The following is a 23,479-nucleotide window of genomic DNA, read 5'->3' as shown; positions in this document are numbered from 1 at the left end:
GTGTATCTATTTTATATTAGGTTTTAATGTGGTGTCTGTACACCGCCCTGAGTTCCTTCGGGGAGAGGGGACGGTCTATAAATTTAATAAAATAAATAAAATAAAATAACAATTCTGGGGCGCGAAGGGTGAGAGCTCCCCAGAAGCCTGACAGAGCTCCTCGTCCGGGAAACGTCACGACCACCCCGGCCATCAATGTTTCAATTTACATTTGAATGATATGCAGGCAGAGCAAAACAGGAGTGAATATAACCACAAGTACAAACCTTAATTCCGATGTAATATACTTCCTTCTGTGAAGATAGAGGGACCTAAAAGGAACATGGCGCCTGAATAACAAAGGCTGTGATGAAAGTGAAACTTAAAAAGGACAGCACTTGTTAAGTGCCTGCTAACCGTTGTTAAAAGACTCAAGAGCTTAAGATCAAAGAAAACAGTATTAGTTAACAAATCTGGGGGAATAGGTGGACTTTTTGGACTTAATAAACTGGCTGTTGAAAAGTTTGATTGAATATTTGGAAATGGCTTCAAAACAAACTAAGCGCTTCCAAGAGCGCTGGAAGCTCCCTAGCCCAGACACAGAAATTACAATCTTTATTACCCCCAATAGAAACACAAACTCTGACACTTGAGGCTCTTCAAAATGCATTGAAGGACAAAGCCGTTGTTTTGGAAGGAAAAAATTCAAATGCTTTTAAAGACGTGTCTGATGAAATGTCTGGAATTAAGGATTTAATCCAAACCCATAATCAACAGATAAGAGAGGACATAGTAGATGCATTTAAGGGCTTACTTGGTTATGTAACATCTCTGGATGAGAAGGTGGAAGAAATCAATCAATCTAATATCAAGTTGGAGAATAAAGTTGAGGAGGCACAAAATAAAATCGATAAGTCAGAGGCAGAGGTTACAATGATACAATATAGAACGATGGAATTTGCTCTAAGAATAAGAGGTCTGAAAGAACATAACCAAAAAGATCTGAGAGATATTTGTGCAGAAGCTTTCGCTCAATTAACCGGTGAACCAAAGGTAGAATGTGCCTGGCAGATTGACAAAATTTACCGTGTTAATTCATGGATTGCTAGACAGAGACAACTACCAAGAGATATTGTAATTTATTTTGTCACCAGGAAAACTAGGAATGGAATATTGCAAGCAACTTACAAAAATAAGTTACAAGTGTCAGGACAAGACGTGATAGTATTGAAGGAAATTCCTCCAAAAATGTTGAGATCCAGAAAGGATTACGCATTTTTGGTGGACAAACTTAGAAATTGCCAGATACAGTATAGATGGGAGGCCCCAGCCGGATTGGTGGTGAATTACCTAGGAGAAAGATATCGTCTTAATTCAGTTTGGAAGGCAAGAGATTTTTATAGCAATGTATTAAAGGCTGGATACCTTCCATCTCCAGGATCTAGAGGAAGAAAAAAAGCAAGGGAGACCAACCAGCAAGATATTCAGGCACAAGCGGGAGCTGCTCAAGCTCTGGATTTCCCTGAGGAGACAGAAGAAATTATGGAACAAAGACAAACTCGAGCGGCCACTAAACACAAAGAGCAAGAATTAAAGATGCAGCAAGCCCAGACAATAATCCAAGAAATTATAAATACAAACATAGAAGGTGTGGGGGGAGCAAGACCGAAGGTGAAATCCCAGCAAGATTTCCAGGTAGCTCTTAGAAAACTTCAGGGACCTGAAGATGACAATTAAATTTCTAACCTGGAACGTTAATGGTTTAAATTCACCACAAAAAAGGAAAAAAATATTTCACTATCTGAAACAATTTAAAAATGATGTAATTTGCAAGAAACACATATTAGAACACAGGATCAGAAATATTTGATGAACGCAAGATTGGGATCACATTTTGTGGCATCTGCTCCAGAGAAGAAAAATGGTATAGTTATATACTTAAGAAAAGACTTAAAGGCTGAATTAATTGAAGCAGATCCTCAAGGAAGATATATTGCAATTGAACTACTAATAGAAGGAAAGAAAACACTTTTAACAGTAGTGTATGCTCCCAATCAACAAGAAAATTTTTACAAGTTGCTTCATACTAAATTAACACAATGGGATTATAGTCCCTTTCGGGAGAGGGGGCGGTCTATAAGCGCTAATAAATTGAAATTGAATAGATCGTGTATACTATTGGGTGACTGGAACGGAGTACTGGAAACCATCAAAGACAAGAAGAGACTTCTGCAAAATACTCAAACACGAACAAGATTGCCTAAATCCTTTTTTGATCTGATGGATGATATGGAACTGAGAGATATCTGGAGAGAACGGAATGTTAAAGAACGAGACTTTACATTTTTTTTCTGATAGGCATCAATCCTTTTCCACAATTGACTTCATATTACTTACAAATGATTTCCTTTCTAGGGTGAAGAAGATGAAGATATGCCCGAGAACTCTAACAGATCATAATCCAGTTTGGATGGAATTGGAATATAGAGAGGGATCTAGGAGGTCTTGGAGGTTAAATGAAAATTTATTTAGATTGGAGAGAAATGTTATAGAATGTAAAAAACTATTGAAAGAATATTTTGCTTTTAACATGCATAAGGGGACATCGATGGAAATGGTTTGGGATGCAAGCAAAGCATACATGAGAGGTGTCTTAATAAATTTGAGCAATCTATATAGGCATAGACAGGGGGAAAAACGAAGGGAATTAGAAGAGATAAAAAAGAAAGAGCAGGCGTTTATATCTAACCCAGATGATAAGAAGACAAGAGAAGCAATTACTTCACTGGGAGGGCAGTTTAATATGTTGATGTCAGATCAAGTAGCCACTAATCTGATATATGCTAAACATAATACTTTTTGTAATGCAAATAAACCAGGTAGATGGTTACCATATATGTTAAGAAAAAAACAAAAGTCTCGTACTATAGAGAAAGTAGAATACAAAGGCAAAGAAGTCCATCAACAGGACATGATTAAAAAGGCTTTCTCAGATAGATATTTGGAGAAAGAGAAAATACCTATAGTTACAGATGAGCAAAGGGAAAGATTGAATCAATTTGTAACTACAGAGGAAATTCTCCTGGCAATTAAGCAGTTAAAAATTGGGAAGGCCCCAGGTACAGATGGATTGACAGCAGTTTATTATAAAAAGTTACAATTAGAAATGGTAGAACCTCTTAAGGAATTATTTAACAAAATTCAAACGGAAGGAAGGTTACCGCCATCTTGGAGAACAGCCTTTATTTCCCTGATTCCGAAAGAGGATCAGGATCACACTCAGCCAAAAAACTATAGGCCTATTTCATTACTTAATACAGATTATAAATTTTTTTGCTAAAATATTAGCAAATAGGTTGATGTCAATTATACAACAAACGATTCACAATGATCAATCTGGTTTTATACAGGGGAGACAAATGAGAAGTAATGTAAGACAAATTGTTAATACATTGGAATATTTGGGGAAAAACAACCAAGTCCCCGCAGTGCTTTTATTCTTAGACGTGGAGAAAGCATTTGATCGAGTGAATTGGCAATTTCTAATAAAAAATAATACAAAAGATGCAGTTTGGAGAGTATTTCACACAATCTATCAAGGCAATATACCAGAAACAGACAGCACAAATTATAGTTAACGGTAGTTTAACAGAATCCTTCAAAATTGAAAAAGGAACAAGACAGGGGTGCCCCCTGTCTCCATTATTGTTTATCTTAACCTTGGAGTTATTGTTGAATAGAATACGTGGGTCAGATGACCTACAGGGAATTAAGATTAGGCATTATGAATATAGACTATGAGCATTTGTGGATGACTTGGTTGTAACTTTAACCCAACCGGGGAAATCAGTTATAGGTTTAATGAACATAATTAATCAATATGGTCAAGTATCCGGGTTCAAAATAAATCTAGGGAAAACAAAGATGATAGTTAAAAATATGACCACAAATCAAAAAGAAGAACTAGAAAGAGTAACAGGATGCGAGATAGTAGAAAAGGTTAAATATTTAGGAGTTTACATTACAACTTCAAATGGGAAATTATATAAGTATAATTATGAACCATTATGGCATAAAATACAGTTAGAGATGAATAAATGGAAAAAACTACAATTGTCCTTGTTGGGAAGGATAGCAGCAATAAAAATGAATGTTTTGCCTAAGTTTCTATTTCTCTTTCAAATGATACCAATACTTTAAAAAGATGCAAATTTGGAAGAATGGCAGAAAAGTATTAATAACTTTGTCTGGGCGGGGAAGAAACCAAGAATAAAACTTAAAATAATGCAAGACATACGGGAAAGAGGAGGTTTGAAAATGCCCAATTTAAATTTATACTATGAAGCAGTAGTTTTATCAATAATTAGTGATTGGCTTAATCTAACAGAGGATAGAATACTGAATATTGAGGGATATGATTTGGTATATGGTTGGCACGCTTATTTAATATATGATAAGAAGGCAGATAAGATTTTTAAAAGCCATATATTAAGGAATGCCCTATTGCGTGTCTGGAAAAATACCAATATAGGCTAAATGATAAGATACCTATGTGGGTAGTACCCAGACAGCGAAAGCCCTCCTGGACCGGATCCTTGAGGAAACCTTGGGGGGGGGGGGAGCAACCCTGAAAATGGCCAGCCCATTCCCCACTGTGAAAGCCAACTCAGGTGGGTCCCGTTTCCCAAAGACAAGATGGGAGAATCCCCCCGTGCTCCGAGATCTGATCCTGCCTGAAGAAGAAGCCCAAAACCGCACCCATTCCCTCGCTCAGTTCCAGGAGAGCCGAGAGGGGAGCTGGGCAGAGCCTTTGGGGCAGAGAGATCCAGGAGGGTTCTGCTTGGTGGAAAACATGGGGAAGTGGTGGGGGGCATAAGCATGGTGATGCAGTCATGCCAACCCCATGGCCCATGTAGCAGAGACCAGGACACAAGGACCTAATTGTGGTGTTTGTGTGACGATAATATCACACAGGTGTTGCCATTTTGACTGGAGGGCTCAGCATCTGTGCCCCTCGGAGCAGCTTAGGAAGGGGGTTCAAAGAGGCCCCGGAAGGGCTGCTGGCCCAAGAGAGAAGGGTGAGAAGAGGGATGCCAAGGCAGGGGACACCAGAGAGCCTGGGGAGAATGGCTGGATGTCCCCTGGGAGTCCCTTTCTGTGAGAAACCAGGCAGGGCAGGCAAAGTGCCTGGCCACTTTGGGAGCAAATGGGGGCACCCGCCCCAAGAGAGGGTCTGTTTCACTAAAGCTTCACACCGGATACTACAGGGAGCTCCAGAAGAGATTGGGGGGTGGGGGAGAGAAACTCTTGCTTGGCAGGAGAAGGGGACTGAGCTGGAAGAATCCCACCGTCCAGCCCCATCCTCTTGGACCTCCTGTTCTCGCGGGAGGGTCCCCTACGAGAGAAGAGGGGAGATGCTCCCCAAAGGAGGATTCAAGCAGGGGCTGAGAGAGAAAGGCCAAAGGTGGGGGGAGAGAATGTGACACTGAGCAATTCTGTCTTGGGGGGGCGGGGAGGGGCAGCAAAAGTCTTGGGGGGCCATGGAGATTTAGGAGAATCCCGAGGAGCGGATTTGAATAGGGAAAGTGGGGGGAGGGGGAACATGACACGACTCACGAGGAGGGGCGGGCGGGGGAGAAACCTTTGCAGGCAGAAGGGGCCGGGGGTCTCGGGGGGTTGGGGCGAGGCTGGAGCTTCGCGCCCCCTTCGGAGACCCGCCCTTGGGCTGGGGGGCGGTGGCAGCCCGGAGGGTCTGGGGGCGATTCTCAAGGGAGAGGTCGGGCGCTCTGCCGAGGAAAGGGGGCACCACGGGGTCCCACAAGCCGGGGGAACTGCAGCCATTCCCGGGGAGGGACGCAACCTCAGGCGGGGGAGACACGAACAGACCGTCGGGTCCGCCTGCCTCGAGGTGGCTGCGCTGGACCGGGAGCTGCCCGCCCTTCGTCCCGGCGGCAGGGAACCGGAGCAACCCGGCCAGGGGGACTCCCGCTCCTCGGGGCCGGGGACCCGTCCTCCCGGCCCCCACGGCCCCGCCGCCCGCCCGCCGCCCGCCTCACCGGCTCCTCCACCGCCGCTCGGCCGCCTCCCGCTCTGCCCGCGACGCAGCCCCGCCGAGGCCGCCGGCCCCGAGCACCTGACCGACAGCGCGCCTGGCCAATCCGCTCCAGCGCCTCCGAGGAGGGCGGGCTTGCCCCCCTCCGCGGACCTCGACGGTTCGGCAGGAGAGGCGGGGCGAGGATGCGGACGACCAATTGACGGTCAAATGGGAGACTGGGCCCGCAATGGAGGCGGTCCGTGGGCGGGGCTTCGGGGAAAGCCGAGCTTGGCCGGAGGGGGCGGGGAAATGGAGGAGCCCCTCTCCTTTCGTTACAACAGCCCTGCGAGGTGAGCCCCTCTCGAAATTCAGCCTCCTAAAGATTGCCCGCCCCCTCCCCATTAGGAAGGGGCACCAGCAGGTGATGCCCACCCAGTGCTGTCCGCAGTTGTGGCCACCTGGACCAAAGGGAAGCAGTGTGTAGGCCTCCTGGGTGCCTCGGACCCACCTTGCGCTTGGTCGGCTGCCCAACTCTGCATTGCCAGCTCCAGTTTTCCCCGTGCGAATTCCCAAGTCCTTGGGTGGACCCCGGGATGGTCCCCGCAGCCAGGAAGGAGCCCTGCTACAGCCTCAGAGGAGATGGCAGCTTTCCTTCCTTCCCATGCGGCCGAAGTCATTTTTACCATCATAAAAGTGCATCCGTCCATCCTGCCCCACCATCTATATGTCCCTCAAAAAAGGGGGGAGTTTGGTCAAAGTCATTGTGAATCTGAGGAAATGTGACATTCTCTAACCATAAAGGGAACATGGATGCAGAATCTTTGGGGGGGGGGCGGAAAGTGATGAGGGCACCCACAAACGGGGGGGGGGAGGGGGCAGGTAGTGTCCAAAGAAGGGACACTACCTTGGAGGCCTTGGGTACCTGAGTAACTTGGGGACGGGTGCCAGGCCATCTCAGTGGAGGGTGCTTGACAGCCACCCAAATAACTCCCATGAAGGGCCACTGGGAGGTTAAATTGCTGGATAAGGGGGTGGGGGTTGGGGTCTCATCCAGCAGGAAGGTTTGCAGCAGGGCCAGAGTGGGGGAGATGAGAAGGGTTGGATTGTCGGGGTGACAATGTGGGGCACCTCTGAAGCTGGGTGGGGGTAGCTGAGGGGACGCTGGGCGGGTTACAGAAGAAGAAGCCTGGAAGGATGAGTAGGAGCCAAGTGTTAATACTTGAAGGGAAAGAAAGAAGATTCCTAGAGGTTTATGGGGCGATGGTGGTGCTGAAATGGAAGGAATGCGATGGAGGAGGAGATCCATGCCTGGAGAGGATCTAGGGTGGGAGAGCGCTAGGAGACCACCTGCAGAGGCTAAATACCAGCCAGCAGGGAGATGTAGTGGACACAAATTTTGGGCCCTGACCAACTTGGAGGGGAGGGGGAGGAGGAGGAGCTTATTGGATGGAGGAGCCAGTGGTACCGGCTTCCACATGAAGGGATGAGTGCTTAGATTCTGGAAGTCCTGAAGATGTTCCAGTGGATCCTATATTGGACTGGGAACTGCTCAGGGTCCTTCTGATCCCAACTCCAGGATGAGGGAGGGATCCACAGACATCAAATGCATCCTTGGAGGTTTGCAACCCAGACCTGGCAGCCAGAATAGGCAGGGAGGCCAGAGGTGAAGAGCAAATCCAGCAGAGGGTCCTGCCTGCCCTGGGTAGGGGGTCCTGTTAGACACCTTGGGGCTCCCCCAGGCTGGCTGCACCTGGCGCTTCCCTCCCACCTTCAAAGGCTCCGGTTCCTAGCAGAGACAGAGAGACCGTCACACCAGTCGCCTCTTCCAGCACTGCAGCCGCTCTGGTGCTCAGACTCTGTGCTTGGGAGCTTAGCCCTCCCTGCCCTGCAGAAATGAAGGGACCAGGCTTCACCCCCTGGAGGAAAATGGGAACGAGCCCCGTGTTGCCTGAGATATCCTGGTGGTGCCCTGTCCGAGGGCTGATCCAGCTTCCTTCTGGGCATAGATCCCACAACTAAGTGCCGGGGGGAACTGCCAGCCATTTGCCTGGCAAGGTGCTGCCCATTTCTCTTCCAGTTGGGCTCATCTGGCAGGCAGGAGCACTCTCTGGAGAGACTGGAGGGATGCCAGTCCCCCCCACCCCCGAAAACCGACGTCACCTGCTCACACCATCTGCTGAGGGAGGGGCACACGTGCATGTGTGGTAGGGGGAGAGTACCTCCCCCAGTGCCACCGCTCTCTCCTCCTCACCATTCAATGCACGTCCCCAGGAGCAGCTCTCAAACGCAGAGGAATCGCTGGTCTCCATTGGCGACGGTGGGCATGACGCACTTTGGGTCCAGCAGATGAGCATCAGAGCCTGGCAAGGCAGAGAAAACCACACCTACGGGGGGAGGGGGGTGCTGGCCAGGGAGGCACGGTTTGCCAAGGTCACCTGTGTGCAGTAAGAGTGCCCACCTGCCAATCTAACCGCCGAGACCCTCTGTTTGGGGGCGAGGATGGGTAGGGGGCAACGATGCCATCCGAAATGGCCTTATTGGTCAGACAAAAGTCCCCACGTGTGCCCCCCCCCCATCTTTCTCTTCTTGGAGATGTGGTCCGCACCTGTCCTCAGAGAATGTAGAGCCGCCTCCCGCCAGGGCTGTTTACGGGCCTTGAAGCTCAGCTCCGGGACACCCGTCAAGGAAGTGGGGGAGGGGCCCACATTTGCGGGTGGGCATCCCTAGTCTGGCGGGCAGTTCCTGTCCCGGGAAGAGCTTGCCCCCCCCCCCCGGCCCTGAAGAAGAAGAGCAGCAGTGGGAAGGCCGGTGGGATAAATCCGTTTTTATTCATTCAAGGAAGACTATTTCTAAATGAAGGCTACATTGTACCGTTCCTTTCTCTCCGTTTTATTATTACATCGTTATTGGAATATTGTCGCTTTGTCTGATGTGTCCTGGGTGCGTTTCTCCTTCGCTTTAAAAAGCCCCTTTTGCACAGGAGCTCCAATCGTCATGCTGGCCGCCGGGAGGAATACGAGAAGGGAGGGTCGTATTTACAAGGCAGGGACGCCCGGCTGGGAAGGTCGGGAGCACCAGGGACGGCCGCCGCCACCGGGGCTGGAAGAAGATCGCGGCCTCTGCCGGCCCTCGGACCGACCGGCCGGCCTGCCCAGCGGCCTGGCGAGTTGGCAAAGGCTCCGCGCACGCCCGCCCTTCGGGGCAGCAGCAGCAGCAGGCGAGGGGGGCGGCATTCATACGCACGGGAGACCGACGGGGGCGCGGGGGGAGGATACCCGGTTGCGGGAGAAGGAATGGCGGCCCAAAGCAGCCGCCAGAAACGGCTTCAGCGGGGGTTGCAGCGAATTCTGGTGCCCACAAGCGGAGAAGCTGCGAGAAGGCGCCCCCGGGCGACCCATCCTGGCTGCTCGAGACGTGGAGTCGCCCCCCCCCCCCCGAGACAGCCGCTGCGGCGGGTCGCTTGCTTTCCTCAAGGGCTGCCCCTCCCCAGCCTCCCCTCCCCGTGGCAAATGGGCTCTTCAGCCTAGCGGGCCCGCTTCCCCCTACAAAAAGCCTCCCTTCTGTGGCTTCCCCCTCCCATCAGAAGCCCCCCACAGGACCGGCCAGACGACTTCGCTTAGGGAGCCTGCTAGAAGGCTCTGCTCTCCCTGCCTCGACCAAGGCCGGCGGTCGAGGGAGAGGCCGCGGCAGAGCGTCCCCGGCCCCCACCACGCGGGAGTGAGAGCCGGTTCCCGGGCCACTTCCTAGTCAGCCTCCTGCAGCCCGCGGCCTCCTCCCTCTCCAAGGAACCCTCGGCCACAGGAGATTTCTGGGGGAGATGCTCTGAGTGGCCACAGTGGCTCCCTGCAGGGGGCCCAGCCTTGGTCCCTGGGGGGCTGCAGGCCTGAAGAGCAGGAGGCTCACGGGGGGGGGGGGGGGAGGTCCCAGCGGTGCTCCCCAGAGACCGGCCTGAGGCTCCTCTGGAGCTGAGGCCCTGGAGCGGGGAGGGGGGGCTGCTGGCAGCCAAAGTCCCCCCCCAGGAGTTCTCAGTAGGGGTTCTGGGGAGCTTAATCCCTTTGGAAAGAATTAGGATGCACTTAAGGAGCTCCGGCCATTGACTTGAAGCAGCAGCTTCTGGCAAAGGGTTTCCCATCTTTCCACACCAAAGGGAGGCCTCACTTGCCCTGCCCAGGCTGGAGCCCAGGGGCAGGAGATGCCATCCATCTCTTTCTGCACCCCAGACAGGGAGGGGAGGGAGGCTGTGGGCCAGGAGGGGGGAGGAAGACGCAGGGGCCCAAAGGCTGGAGGAGAAGAACCCTGGCGAGGAGCGGAGGGAGGGCAGGCAGCGCCAGTCTCACAGCCCCCCCCCTTTCCTGCACAGGCAGGCTTTCTGCCTACTCCACTTGTCATCCCCCCCCCCCCCGGTGCTTTGAGAGCTTTCCCAAGCGGGTGGGGAAACCGCAACTGGGAGAAAAGTACCCTCCAGCCCAGCTCTGGGCTCGGCCTGCCCCATCAGCTGCAGAGCCACCTCTTGCCCTCCTCATGGGGGGGTCTTGTCAGCTGGCATAAGTGGACAATTCAGAAAATGCCCAGGGTCTCTTGTAATTGAAACCTCCCCCCCCTCTTGGGTGGGAGGACCGCCTAGCCTCTGCCCTCTCCCCACCTGCCTTGCCGCTTGCTGCTCCAAGCCACCAGTTGAGGCAGGAGCTGGAAATGAGTGTCCAACCAATGAGACCGACAGGGGAGGAACAGAGGCTGCCTCCCACCTGCCCATGAGTGCCCCCACGCACGCTTGCCCTGTTCCTGGCAGGCCCTGCATGTGCCCCTCCAGTCCTGGCTTTACAACCGTGAGACACAACTTCCTCCACTGCCATTTTAAAAAAGAGAGTGGAGTGCCATGTTGAAGGGCACCTACAGGGCATTGCTGGAACAAGGAAGGTGGCCGCCTTCTCCATGCCAGGGACACAGAAGGGGGGGCTCTCTTCCTTGGAGGAAGCCCCCCCGGCCTCAGAGGGAGAGGGGGTGAGGGGGGTGCCCATCTAGCCTCTTCTAGCTGTGGGGGGTGGAGGAGAGCTCTTGTGATCCTGCCGTGGGCAGGAGGAGAAGCGATGGTGCCAGGTGTCCCCTAACCACCCGTTCCGTGGCTTCCTTCCTCAGTAGGCGTGGTGTGGTGTTGGGCGTCTCCAGCAGACAGAGGCTGGGAGGCACACGCTCCCCACTCCTCCTTTGCCCAAGGGGACCTGCTTCCGGAACCGTCACCCAGCTCACCGCCTCCTCTGTCCCCGTCATGGCCGACGTTGCTCCCATGCGCTGCCCTTTGCCAGCTGTGGACGGTGGGCTCAGCCGTCGTTCTCCAGCCCGCTCAGGGCCATCCTTTCCCAGCTTTTCTGATCCAGATCCTATGTACGGTTGTGGCTGTTTTTGTTGCTTTGTTCCAGGAAAAAACACACAGCCATAAATTAAAAAGAAATAATGGGAAGTCTTGCTCACAGTAAGCTGCCATGTTCCCGGTCTGGGGGAGGGGGAGGGGGAGGGGTGGCCGCCTTGTGGGGGGGATGCTCTGGTGGGCAGCTGCCACTTCTGTGGGGCCAGGAGTCCTATGAGGTGCCCCCCCCATTCCAGCCTGCAGGCTCTGGAGCACCAGGGCAGTGAGAGGGCTCTTCCCTGGAGTGGGGAGGGAGCACCAGGGCAGTGAGAGGGCTCTTCCCTGGAGTGGGGAGGGGCTGTTCCTGTGGGGCCCTGCACTACTTCAGTGGCCCCTAGCAGGGCCTGGGTGATGAAACCAAGAAAGGCGGGCTGGGGCCTGGCAAGGGGGACAGGGTGAGGTGGGTCTGACTGGTGAGGAGCCAAGCAATCCCCTCCCCCCGAGTGTGCGCAGACCTGGGAGGGCCGCAGTCACCCAAGGGCCCCGCTTGAACCAATCCAGAGTCTTCTGCAGCTCCAGGCTGATGGGCAGGCTGGACCGCTGGCTCTCCGTCATCAGGCCGAAGTCAGTCAGGGCACCTTCAGCCCCTCCCGTCTGGCAGTCCGAAGAATGGTGGGCCAGCAGGCGGATCCCCCGTGAGCGGAAGCAGCTCCTCTTTCCTCTCTTCCCACCAAGGTTTGCTCCGGGGGCAGGAGGGGAGGGGGCTGAGTTGTCAGTTGGCAGGGGGGCCTGAGCCGCCCCCAGCCAAGCCCCCAGCCCAGTCTGAGTCCACTGCTGCTGCTGCTGCTGCTGGGGAGGGTCCAGGGAGCACCAAGAGAGCCGGGCCATGGGAGGGGGGAGGAGGCAGAGGTGACCAGACGGATGGATGGCGAGGGGAGGGGGGGCGCGTCCTGCCGGCTGTTCACATGAGGCTGCACTTGCCCTTCAGCTTCTCTGTCCGCTTCTGCTTGCTGGCGCGCTTCCCGTCGATGCTGAGGCTCATGTTACGGCGCTTCTCCAGGTTGAGCAGCTCCTGGAAGAGCTCCTTGACGTTGTAGTTCATCTTGGCCGAGGTCTCCATGAAGGCGCACTGCCACTCCTTGGCCACGGCCTCCCCCTCCGGCGTCTGCACCTCCCGCTGGGTCTCGTCGCACTTGTTGCCCACCAGCATGATGGGGAAGGCCTCCCCGCCGCCCTTCAGCTGCACGATCTGCTGGTGGATGGGCCGCAGCTCCTCCAGCGACTGCCGGCTTGTGACCGAGAAGACCAGGATGAAGGCGTGGCCCTTGGAGATGGACAGGCGCTGCATGGCCGGGAACTGGTGGCTGCCGGTGGTGTCGGTGATCTGCAGCGTGCAGACGCTCTTGTCGCAGCTGATCACCTGCCGGTAGGTGTCCTCAATGGTGGGGATGTAGGTGTCCCGGAAGGTGCCCTTGACGAAGCGCAGCACCAGCGAGCTCTTGCCCACGCCCCCGGCCCCAAAGACCACCACCCGGTAGTCGTTGCTCTGCTCCGGCATCTTGGATAGGCTGGCGGCGGGGAGGGGTCAGCGGCTGCCCACCTAGGGGGGAGGAGGGGGGAGAAAGAAGAAGGACCGTCAACCCAGGCAGGCAGGGGAGGCCGCCCCCATCTCACTGACTGCAGAGAAGGGCAGCCCTGAACTTTCCTCTGCCCCTCCCCAGCCCCCCCCCCATCCAGCCGTGATTGAGGTGAGTTTCTGCCCCCTTCCTCACACACGCCCCCCCCCCCAAGCCTTGAGAAGGCTTCCTTGAGTTCCTGCAGGGACTTTGCTGTGGATGATTTGCTCTGCAAATGCGAAAGCTCTGAAGGCCGCTTCCACCCTCAGGCTCTCCTGCGCTCAGCAGGCTCCCAAAGCAGGCAGTTGCTCTGGAATCATGTCTGGTGAACAAAAAACCCCTGGGGAAGACGGAGAAAGTTGTTGGGAGGGGGAGGGCTCTGAGAACACTGGGTGTGAGCGTGGGCGTGGGTGTGGGAGGGGAGGGGAGGGGCAGGGCAGAGAAGGGTTTTGAGTCAGGACCTGTTCTTTCGTCATTCCATAATGCAGGACATTAAATCACACACACACACACACAGACACACACTTGCAATGCTTGGACTATGTTATCATTTCCTTTCTCTTGACTTATAAACCCATTTAGAGCAAACGCATCAACCAGAGAAAAGGGTACCAGCCAGGCTCTGAACAGGAGCGTTTTCAGGGCATTGTTGGGGTGCAGAAGCTGCTTCTCCTGCAGGTTTGATGACAAAGCATTTGGGGAGCAAGAACAACACACACACACACACACAGACGCCCTGCTGAAAAGCTGATAAAAAATGAGGAAACCTAGGCAGAGCAGCTGGGCTCTGGGGCCCTCTCCAGCCCCCAAGATCCCTGCAGCAGCAAGTCTGGGCTTGGGGGGGGTGGGGGCTTGGTGCATTTTCTGAGGGAGCTTCCAAGGGGGAGGAACAGAGGGCCTGGTCCAGAAAGATCAGCTCCAAGGGCCCCAGAACAGGAGGAGGAAATCCTCTCCATCTTTCAGGTCTGCAACAACACCCCTGCCCCCCACCCCCTGCGCTTGGGACGGGCACTGCCCGCCCGCCTGGTGATTTCTCTTGTAGGGAATCTAACATCTTTCTTTTTCCTTTGCAACAGGAGGGAGCAGGGGAAATGGATTGCGAGGGGGGGAGGGGTGTCACCCAGCCACAGAGTAAATTTCTTTGAAGTGTTTCTTCTGGGTTGCATCAGTGCCCATTTCGAGGGGAGGGCCTCTGTCCTTGAGAAGAGGCCCCTTCCAGCCATGTGGCTGGGCCTTCTCATCCCTTCGGCCGAGACCCACACGACTCAGATGGGCACTTGCCTCTTCTGCAGCCGAGTCGTGCTATTGGCTGACATTTAGCTGGTAACCCACTGGCTGCCCACCGGGATGGTCCCCCTATCCTGGACTTTAAGCCTCAGGCTTTTCCCCATCAATGTCGGCACTTGCAGCCTCTATTTGCTGACGCCTGCCCTTTGGAGGAGATGGAGGCCACTCCCCTACAGGCATCGTCCTGAGCCCTTCCTGATGATCCTGGCACGGCCTTGGCCCCTTTCACAGTTCTCGCCTTCACCTGGAGCCCTTTGAGCTTCAGGCAGCTCGGACCCCCATCTTATCAGACGCTATGCTAGGGGCTTTTTCCCAACGTCCATCAATTGCTCCTCACTGAAAGGAGGAGCAAGTCCCAGCCCCACCCGGGACCCTCGTGAGGGCCAATGCTTTCACCCCCCCCCTTTTTTTTCCCCACTGCCCAGGGTCTCTGTCCAAGGCTTGTAGAAATCCAGCTGCTTGCAAGGTGGAAAGGATGTTGAAGCCTGCAGGGAGACTCCCAGGATTTCCCTTGGTGGGATCCATACAGATGTTCCTCAAGAGGCTTGATCCTCCTGGGGGGGGGGGAAGGGGGGGGAAGGACTGTGCCCTTCGGAGCTTTCTCAGCAAGGAGTTTCAGTTGAGCTGCCTGGAAGTAACTGGAGCTCCAGCGACCCTCCTGGCACTTTTCCCCTGTATTTTTCTGAGAAGTCAGCCGTTTGAATCCTTTAAGAACTTTCAAGTGGAGAAGCTCAAGATCTTACGCTTCTTTCTTCTGTGGCTTCATTGGACTTCTAAACCACCCATCATGAAGTCCCTCCCTCCCTCCCTCCCTCCCTCCCTCTCGTGCCCCCTGTCACCTGTGGCACTTCCAGGGGAGGCAGAAGACGGGGCTGTGGCCTTTCAGAGCCCTGCAGCATCGGGGCAGGAGGGAGGCCTTTGAAGCAGGCTAGGATCACACTTCTGACTACTGGAATGGCTTTAGCAGGATAGTTTCGGGTTTCATTACGGTTCATGACTGATCCTCCTTTTTTAGTGCTTTGTTGTTTTTGTTTTGTGTTGCCCTGAGTTGCTTCTGAGAGGCCGACCGATTGTGTTAATTGTGCAGCTCCACAGCTGAAAAGAGCGAGGAAAGTCCACAAAATCAGGGAGAGGCGGAATTCAACTTCAGGGGTAGAAGGAGCTGCTGCTTCCTGGGAGATGCAGTTGTTTCCACGGCTTCTAAATTACAGCCACCCCAGTGGCCGATGGGAGACTTAAGCCATGGGGGGGGGCTGGGGGCACTCGATGAGCTGGGAGTGGCCAGGAAATCCCCCAGGTCTTGTGCGAGCTCTCTGGGCCTCTGACGGTGGCTGGGGTATCTTCCCTTCCGTCAGAACTGCTGGTGCCTGCAGGGGAAGGGCCTCAGCAGGAGAGAAGCTTCCCGCACTACGAGAACCCTGGAGCTGTCAAGCTCATTTGTGGGGGGCTACAGCTGAATTAGTGAGGTTACAATCATCTTGCAGAGCAGTCCCGCCGTTTGGTCGTTGGCTTTCCTTTAGGGAAAAGTACTGAGGGAGGAGCTGAAGTTGGCCGTCATGGGTCCATAACACGGGCAAGTGCGATCCCAATGAAGCTCCAGCGATCGCTGCCTGCTCTCCTGCTCTTCCTCGGGTACAAAGGCCTTGGGGTCAAGGCGCAGCTACTCACCAGTCTGGCCACAGCCTTGGAGCAGCCCTGAGGCAGCACAAGACGGGGAAGACCGTCAACAACCAAAATGGATCTGGACAAGTTAGAAACAGCTTACAAATAATGACAGCAGACGAATGCAGCAGTTTTGATTGGGGACAGAGAAATCAGATAGCCAAGTGCCGGATGGGATTCCTGGCTTGGGAATGAAAATGGCAAAGGAATCACTGAATAGGAGCTGATTGCAAGCTAAAAGAAGCTGGCAGCGTGATGTGGCTGCAAAAAAACACGCAGAGGCAATTTTACCTGACATCAATGAAAGAGTCATTTCCCAAGTCCAAGCGGTCACCGTCCTGCAGGATCCAGAGAAAAGTGCCAAAGATGAACCTGGACTAAAAGCCCCATTCTGGGAGCAGAGAGCAAGGTGCTGCAGGGGTTTCTCAGGGCTGGAGGAAAACAGCTCACTTCAGGCCCCTCAGCCCAGGCCAAGAGCCCCCCTGGCTGGAGGGGAGAATCTGGGCTCCAAGTCACCGACGAGAAGCAGGCCTGGAGGGAAGGGCTGAAAAATGTTGCCGGCTATAAGAGCTGTTTGGCAGGGGAACCAGTGACCGGACATGCGCCAGGTGGCTTTCACCTCTATTCTTTCACTGAGCAGAGGGTTGATCTGGATGTCCTCAAGCTGCCCTACCAACTCCTTGGATTTCCCATTCAAGGCTAAATATCCGACTGTCTCAGGGACTTTTGCAGGAATGCAGTCTGACTCCCAGCTGGGAGGGACAAAATTGTGTGGAAAAGAATTTCCTCCTGGGAGGGGCTGACCTCCTCCCCTCATCTGGCCGAACGACCTCCACCCCTGGTTCCCAAAGCTGTCTGGTGGGGCAACTGCACAAAGGCCGGGGTCACATGGCCAGGCCAGCCGCCTCCCCACAGGGCCGGCCCCCAGCAGCCTGCCCACGGGCTAGCAGGAGGCAGGCAGGCTTTGCGGGGGAGGGGGGAGGGGACGACATCCCTTACTAGGATCAGCGGTTCTTTCTAGCTCCAGTTGAAGCAGCCCCGGGCCTGCTGGCTCCCCAGCGAGGCTGCTCCGGGGAGCTGGTGCAGAGTAGGGGTCCTTGGAGCTGGCCTCTCTCCAAAGACCCTTCCCCGCTCGGCCTCCTCCGAGCGCCCCCTCCTGCCCACAACGGTCCTTGCAGCCCAGCGGGAAGCAGCAGTCAGAGAAGGAGCTGCCTTTGCGGCGGGCGAGACGTGTGCCAGGGCACCCTTCCGAGTGGGCCATCTCGCTGTAACAACTGTCGCCACAGGCAAGATGAAGAGGCACCAGAGACTCTCGGAAGTCCTGCTGGAGAACAAGGCAGCCCAGGGGCTCCAGATCAGAAGAGGCTGGAGGGGGGGGGAGAAGCAGCCGGCCTGGGAGTCAAAGAGTGAGGCACGTCTGTCCCCAAAACCATCAGCCGATGGTGGCCGACGCACCGACACACCCTCCCGCCCAGGAATGTCCATGGCAAACCAAACAACCCCTGCTCTCCGGAGCAAAGGCGAGCATTGCTGCCTGGGCCAGAGTGACAGACCCCCCCCCTCCAGCCCCCCCCCTCCCTGGCAGGCCACCGCCACCTTCACACCTGCCCTTTGAAAGCAGCCAGCAGGCGGGAAGGGAGGGGTGTCTGGACAATGGCGGCGTAGGGCTCCCATCCGGCAACAGGGAAAAAAGGGGATGGCCCTGGCCAGCTGCACAGAGGCCACCGCACCACCACCTCCGCCTCCAAGCACCACCAAGCCAATTTTTCGCCCACCTCCCTGTGCACTAGGGATTTGGGCCGTCAAACTGACCGCACTTTAACCAGCATAACAGGTTAGTTCTGCTCAACTACTGTCTCTCTGCTCTTGTCCACTGGAGAAGAGAATACCCACCTTTGATTGCCAGACCCCCTGCCTTCACCCTCCAAGTCCCAGCCCCCCCCCATTAAACCGCCCTACCTCAGAAGCAGTCCCACCTGGCCCACTCCTGTAGCCTCTGGTCATTGGCCTGGCCCACCACAGACCCTGTGGGGAGGGGGAGGGGAATGTCTGTGGGGGAAGCCAACAAGAATCTTTGGCATCCTGAAGTAGGGCAGGGCCCTCCCTGCTTGCCCACCTGAGGAACCCTGTCAAGCCCCAGGGCATCGGAGAGGGTGGTCTTGCTGGAGTAGTGCCCGGGATGGTGGCGGCAGGGGCCTCTGCCCTTCTGGTGGCCAAAGGCTCCCCAGAGGAAGCCTATGGCCGCTGCAATCCCCAGAGGGCATGGCCAGGGGAGGAAGAGGCAGGTCGCCCTGGCAGGGCCTGTCACATCCCCAGGCAGGGGCCCTTCTGGAGAGCAGACGGGGGTGGGGGTGGGGTGGCGCTTGGCTTGCTGGTGCCAGGGCTGCTGATGGAGGTCAGAAAAAGGCTGGGCAACACGCCCTTCTCTCCAGCTGGGGAAGATCAAGCATTTGCTTGCTCAACTGGCGCTGCCCCTACCCGCCCACCCAGAACCCAATTGCCAGCTCCTCAGCAAGCAAAGGGAGACCGAGCACTTTCCCTCCAGAAAAGGCCCCCCCCATTGCCTCTTTTGGGATCACTCATTGCGTCCACCAAACTGACCCAGAAGCTGATGCTCAAGGGATGCTCAAGGGAGGCCCTGGAGATCATCTACACCCAGCTGGCCCAGGGACGCCTGGGAGTTTTCTTACATGGCCAGAATAAAGCCATTTTCCGGGAGACTTTAGAAAGCTGCAGCTGACTGAACCCCCAGAAGCCCCTGGGAGCCGCCCCCAGGTGGTCTGAAGGGTCAGGAAAAAAGGCCTGAGAGGCAGGACTGGTCTGGCCACGTCGGTCCCATGGCCTTCTGGAAGTTTGGGCCTCAATAATGGTGAGAAAGAACTTGTGGAGGGAAAGACAGGAAGGGACGGTCAAGAGAGGACAGAGCTGTAGCTGCACCCTGGGAGGAAGAGAAAGAGCAAGAGGAAAGACCCCCCCCCAGCTGCAGAGTGGGGGAACTGGACTTTTGGACTTGTGGGATTCTGTTAATGCAGCTTTACAAGAAAGTAGCATTCACTTATTTGGTGGTGTTTCCTCTCTGGTCTGAGCGCCTCTCGCGTCCCTTCGGCCTCAGGCCCGAGCACAGGAGCTGCTACCTTCCCACGCTGCCTTGGGCAAGTGACCGTAGGGCAACAAGCCAGGACAGAGCCAACTTGTGCTCTCTGAACTGCTCACTGACTAATTTTGCAGTGGTCCTAGACGGAGTTACTGCATCCTGCCTTAAAAGGATCTTCCCCAGCCCCTGTTCCTTCGGGGGTGGGTAAGGGGTGGTTCCCTCTCCAGGACAAGTGGGTGGGGAAATTATTGGTTTATTGGTTTAATTAATTAATTAATTTGTTTAATTCATCCAATTTCTTAACCGCCTAACTTTCCCATTGAGGAGCTCTAAAGGGTGCTAGAGAAGCCCGCTCAAGGAGGAGGTTGTGGAGAAACCCAGAAGAACACCAAATGAGGAATTTCCACACCCTCCTCAAAGTCTCCTCACCAGGGAATAGAATCGCCCACCTGGCAGAATGGGGATGGGGAAAATGGGGGATTCTTCAGCCATGGCAACCAAACAGAAAAGGATCCCCCCCCCCACTAGGCACACACAAATGCGTGCGCACACAGAGCTTAAACCAATCTCCTTCCAGAGCCCCTCGGGGAGCCAGGGGGGAAACACAGCCGTACCTTGTCGGAACCAGATAGCTATGAGATGTTGAGGTGGCTCCTTCCTTGGCAAATGCCCCAGAGGACAGACACCACCTCCCCTGCAAGACCTGCTGAGACTTCAGGCTGGCACAAGACCACCTGTTAATTCGGGGGAATTGTAGGTAGGTAGGAGGCGCCTGCTGGGCGGAAGCCGATATTTTCCAGAGAGGTTCTGTTATGTAACTAAGGATTCCCTTAGGGATTTCCCTCTGCTCAGCAAGGCCCAGCCTCCTTGGGAGCAGGGCTGGGGTGCAGTGCCCCCCTCCCCCGGAAGTGGGGAGAATAATCTCTGGAGGCTGCAGTGTGCTGGGGGGCAGGGGATGAGAAACACACTGCAGCTCATGCAAACATCTGACCCTGATTGGCCTCCTGTTCAGTTGTTGCTACTGTAGGAAGTTATCACCTAGCCCTCTCCCAGAAAAATGAAATATTGAAATGGCAGAATATTACATTTCCCTGGATGTGAAAAGGAAGAAACATGTTTAAAGAGAGAATAGCTCCCTGCAGCTTCCTGCCCCCATCCACTTTGTCAATGGGCCACTAATGGCCCATAATAAAGAGTTCTCCCCTTCAGCTCCAGTGGGATGGGATTAAGGCATGATAATATTGGCCCTTTACCCACCTCCCCACATGGCATCTGAGAACTCAACCAAGCCTGGATTCAAAACGCAGCCTAGAGAGTTGCCCCTGCATGGCCCCATGGGAGTCTGACAACCAAGCTCAAGATCAAAGGCCAGAGAGGGCATAAAACCAGGGACTCAGCTTGTCTTCCTCCCTTCTCTTCTTCTCCACCAACATTGAAGCATGTGATCACCTTTTCTGTTCCGGAGCTCAAGCCATGCGGTCCTGTCCACCATTAAAATCATCTTTCCAAGCCGCCTCCATGTCTCCAGTGTCTTTTTCCCCACATGGAGCCGAATCCAGAAGGACATTTCTTCCAACACTACCCAAAAAAGAACCTGCTCTCACCAGCCAAAAGTGTGTGTGTGTGTGTGTGTGTGTGTGTGTGTGTGTGTGTGTGTGTGATGGGCACCCCTGAAACTCCAGGAGCAAGACAGAAGCAGCTGGACCCCAGCAGGCCAAAATGGAAGGGGGTGGGACGAAGAGAGCCAGGCAGCCTCTGGGATAAGGGGTTTTCCAAGCACTGGCACCTGGCAGCCTCCGTTGGCAAGGAGGCCCTGGAGCCTACCAGGCCTGGCCACTCACTCTCTAGAGCCATTCGGGGCTTTCGCCTGACTTTCACCACTTGGGACTCAGGAAGCGGGGCAATGGGCCGTGGAGCCTGGAGGTAATGCGGGGAGATGCACCTTTAAACTCCTTTCTCCTTTCCAAACTCTGGGACCCTCTCGGGTTTTCTCAAAAGCTCTGGTTGATGGATTAAAGAAAGGGGGGGGGGGAGGTGAGAGGAGAAAGACTTGGATGATTTCACAGTCTTGTTTTTTTTTCCTTATGTTTATTTTTTTAATTGCTTTTGTCTTTGCAGGAGGTTTATTGAGCACCACAAGGCCCCCTGATGTGAGAGGGGTAGTGACATAAAATTGACAAAAAAAAATGAGGAAGATTGTGGGGGGACGCTCCCCGAGGCTGGGGATGGGCATAACAGGCAGGGTGGGGACCTGCGGGACAAGGCTGTTTTCTAGGGGGAAAGTCTGGCAGTTCTAGTCCCAGCCCGGTGGGGGGTGGGGGGGACACGATGTGGGAGTGAGTAGGCAAAACGGCCTCCTCCTCCGCCAGCGGGTCACAGATGGCGACATCCAGCACTCAACTTGCCTCCCCACTCCACCCCAAGCAGATCCCGGACTCCGAGCTGGGAGAAAGGCGGCAAGATAGCGCCAGGGGCCGCGCCGCCTCCCTCCGGTACCAGGGAGCCACTGACGCAGGCCGGGCCCTACCTGCTGGCCGGTGGGAAGGCGGTGATGGCAGCAACAAGGTGGCGGAGAGGCGCCAACTCTCGGGCGGCTGACGGAACGGAGGGTCGCTCGGCAGGCAAAGTGCAGCGCGTAAGGAGCGGCGGGGGCGCCGGCCGCCTCGGCAGGAGCATCCCGGAGGCTCACGCCTATCCGCCCGCTTGCAACCTTCACCCGGGAACGGAGTGCGGGGCAGGGAAGGCGACGGCTTTCCTCCCGCGCTTCCCGCCAGGGACTCAGGGAGCCCCCTACGCCCCTGCCCCGCTCTTCCTTCCCAGCACTCCGCTAAATCAGGCCGTCCGCTGCCCTGGATACGGGGAGGGGAGGGGGGAGCCGACGGGAAAGCAGCGGGCCCGCCCGTGGGTCCAGCAGTGCCGCCGCAGTTCCCGGCTGGAGGGTCCCGGGCGCTGTCACCCCCCCCCCCGTCGCAGCGGAGGATCTGCGGTCCCTCGGGAGTCCCGACGCAAAGCCGCGCCGCATCGCAACCCCCTCCCCGCCGCGCCTTCCCGGGTCTTACCTGGTGCGGGAAGAAGCTCAGCTTGCCCTGGAAGCGCGGAGTCGACCGGGACGACAAGCAGCCATCCGGGGACCGCGCTCCGTGCGGGCGCGGGAGGAGGGTCGCGGCGGCGGCGGCGGTTGTTGCTGCGACGGCAGAGATGCTGCTGCTGCGTCGGGGGGGGGGAGAGGTGCGCGTCACGTGTGAACGTGACGGATACACGGCAGAACAGGGAGGCGCTTGCTGTCGTGGCCGCGGCTTCTGCAACGCTCCCTCTGCTAGCGAGTCCGCCGCGGTCCCCCCGCCCCCGCTTCTCGGAGGGGCTTTCCCTTCCTGCTCTTGCGGCTCCACGCTGCAGCGGCGCGCTTGGGTGAGAGGCGCGGCCGGGGCCCCTTCCAGCCTTGGGCGAGATCTGAAGCAGCGGCCGTTGAGCGGACAAGCGCCTCCCGCCTCCCTCGCCCAAATCCGGGCCCGGCGCAGAGCGGCCCGGGAAGAATTGGCTGGAACCTCCAGCCGCCCGACTGCCGGCGTGGCTGCATCGACGGCTTGGACTGTTTCAGGCAGCAATTGAAGCCCCCGTCCCTCGTCGGGCTCCCCCGCCTTAGCCTGGGCGGAGTGGGGCCCTCAATTGGGTCTTCGGCCCTTGAGAGAGGCAGCGCCCTCCTCCAGGCGGCCACGCTCTGCCCCGCGTGGACCCCCAGCGTTGCCGTGCAGAAAAAGGAGACGTTCCGATGCCCGCAGAGAGCAAAGGTGGCCGTAAGAGAGCAACCTTTCCCCGCCGGAGCGTTGCCTGCCTTCTTCGCCAGAGATCAGCTCTGCCTGGCAAGCCCTGCCTTTGCCCCACAGGCCGGGCTTTGTGGCCCAAACCTGCCAGATGCCCAAAGTAGATTCAGAAGAGGCAGGCCCACCTGAGGTGCTATTGCTGGCCTCTGATGGAAAGGGGGAGCTATTGACCCACAAGAAGCACTGAACAACCTTTAAAATCTGAGCTGTGCCAGAAGAAGAACACCAGTTCTGGTTGCTGGAAGAACCTATAAAGGCAGTCAGGAAATGACACCCAGAACAGAGCTCTGCCCAATGGGATGGTGTGGAACTGGAAAAGAAATCAAGTGTGTGTGTGTGCGCGCACGCGCCCATACAATCCCCTTATGTATAAAAGTAAGGCTCAGAATGAACTAGCAGCAAATGTAAAAAAAATGATGATAATAATAATAATGCTTCAACAGTGGAAAAAAAAACAAGAAAAAAGTCAAGGAAATAATTGGTCCCTTAATGGGAGAAGATGGCAAGGAAGTGATGAGAAGCAGGGAGAAACCAGAGCTACTGAATTCATTTTCTTTGCATCTCGTCTTCGTGCAAAAGGGGGGGGGGGAACATTCCCATCTACCAAAAACAAAACCTTGACAGAATAGGGATGCAAATTAA

General features: G+C 55.3%; 2 protein-coding genes across 3 annotated transcripts in view; both read right to left on the bottom strand.

Moving 5' to 3' along the window:
• GNG7 (G protein subunit gamma 7) overlaps positions 1 to 6,145 on the bottom strand; it is a 39,738-nt gene extending 33,593 nt beyond the window's left edge. The window contains exon 1 of the mRNA XM_081945885.1: positions 6,036 to 6,145. The gene's annotated coding sequence lies outside the window, so the exon portion shown is untranslated. The remainder of the gene's footprint in view (positions 1 to 6,035) is intronic.
• A 2,683-nt stretch (positions 6,146 to 8,828) lies between these two features.
• On the bottom strand, positions 8,829 to 22,208 carry DIRAS1 (DIRAS family GTPase 1). Of its 2 annotated transcripts, XR_014173775.1 has the most exons (3): positions 22,076 to 22,208; positions 11,873 to 12,957; positions 8,829 to 11,419 (listed from the first exon to the last, which is right to left on the bottom strand). XR_014173775.1 is itself a non-coding variant. In XM_081935343.1 (2 exons), exon 2 carries the CDS (start codon positions 12,913 to 12,915, stop codon positions 12,319 to 12,321), a length of 597 nt encoding a protein of 198 aa, XP_081791469.1. In that variant the 5' UTR covers positions 12,916 to 12,957; positions 22,076 to 22,208; the 3' UTR covers positions 8,829 to 12,318. The 2 variants fall into 2 exon arrangements, 1 of the variants encoding a protein (XP_081791469.1); XM_081935343.1 differs by having other exon boundaries at positions 8,829 to 12,957.
• Between the last annotated feature and the right edge of the window lie 1,271 nt (positions 22,209 to 23,479).

Source organism: Natrix helvetica, assembly GCF_964273705.1.
Source record: "Natrix helvetica genome assembly, chromosome: 1".
In the NCBI taxonomy this organism is placed as follows: domain Eukaryota; kingdom Metazoa; phylum Chordata; class Lepidosauria; order Squamata; family Natricidae; genus Natrix; species Natrix helvetica.
Note: the sequence above shows the minus strand (reverse complement) of the source record. Positions and strands in the feature narration are given on the sequence as shown.

What these genes read in the sequence shown, in the direction of transcription:
- DIRAS1 (XM_081935343.1), bottom strand. Translation starts at nt 12,915, where the DNA reads ATGCCGGAGCAGAGCAACGACTACCGGGTGGTGGTCTTTGGGGCCGGG.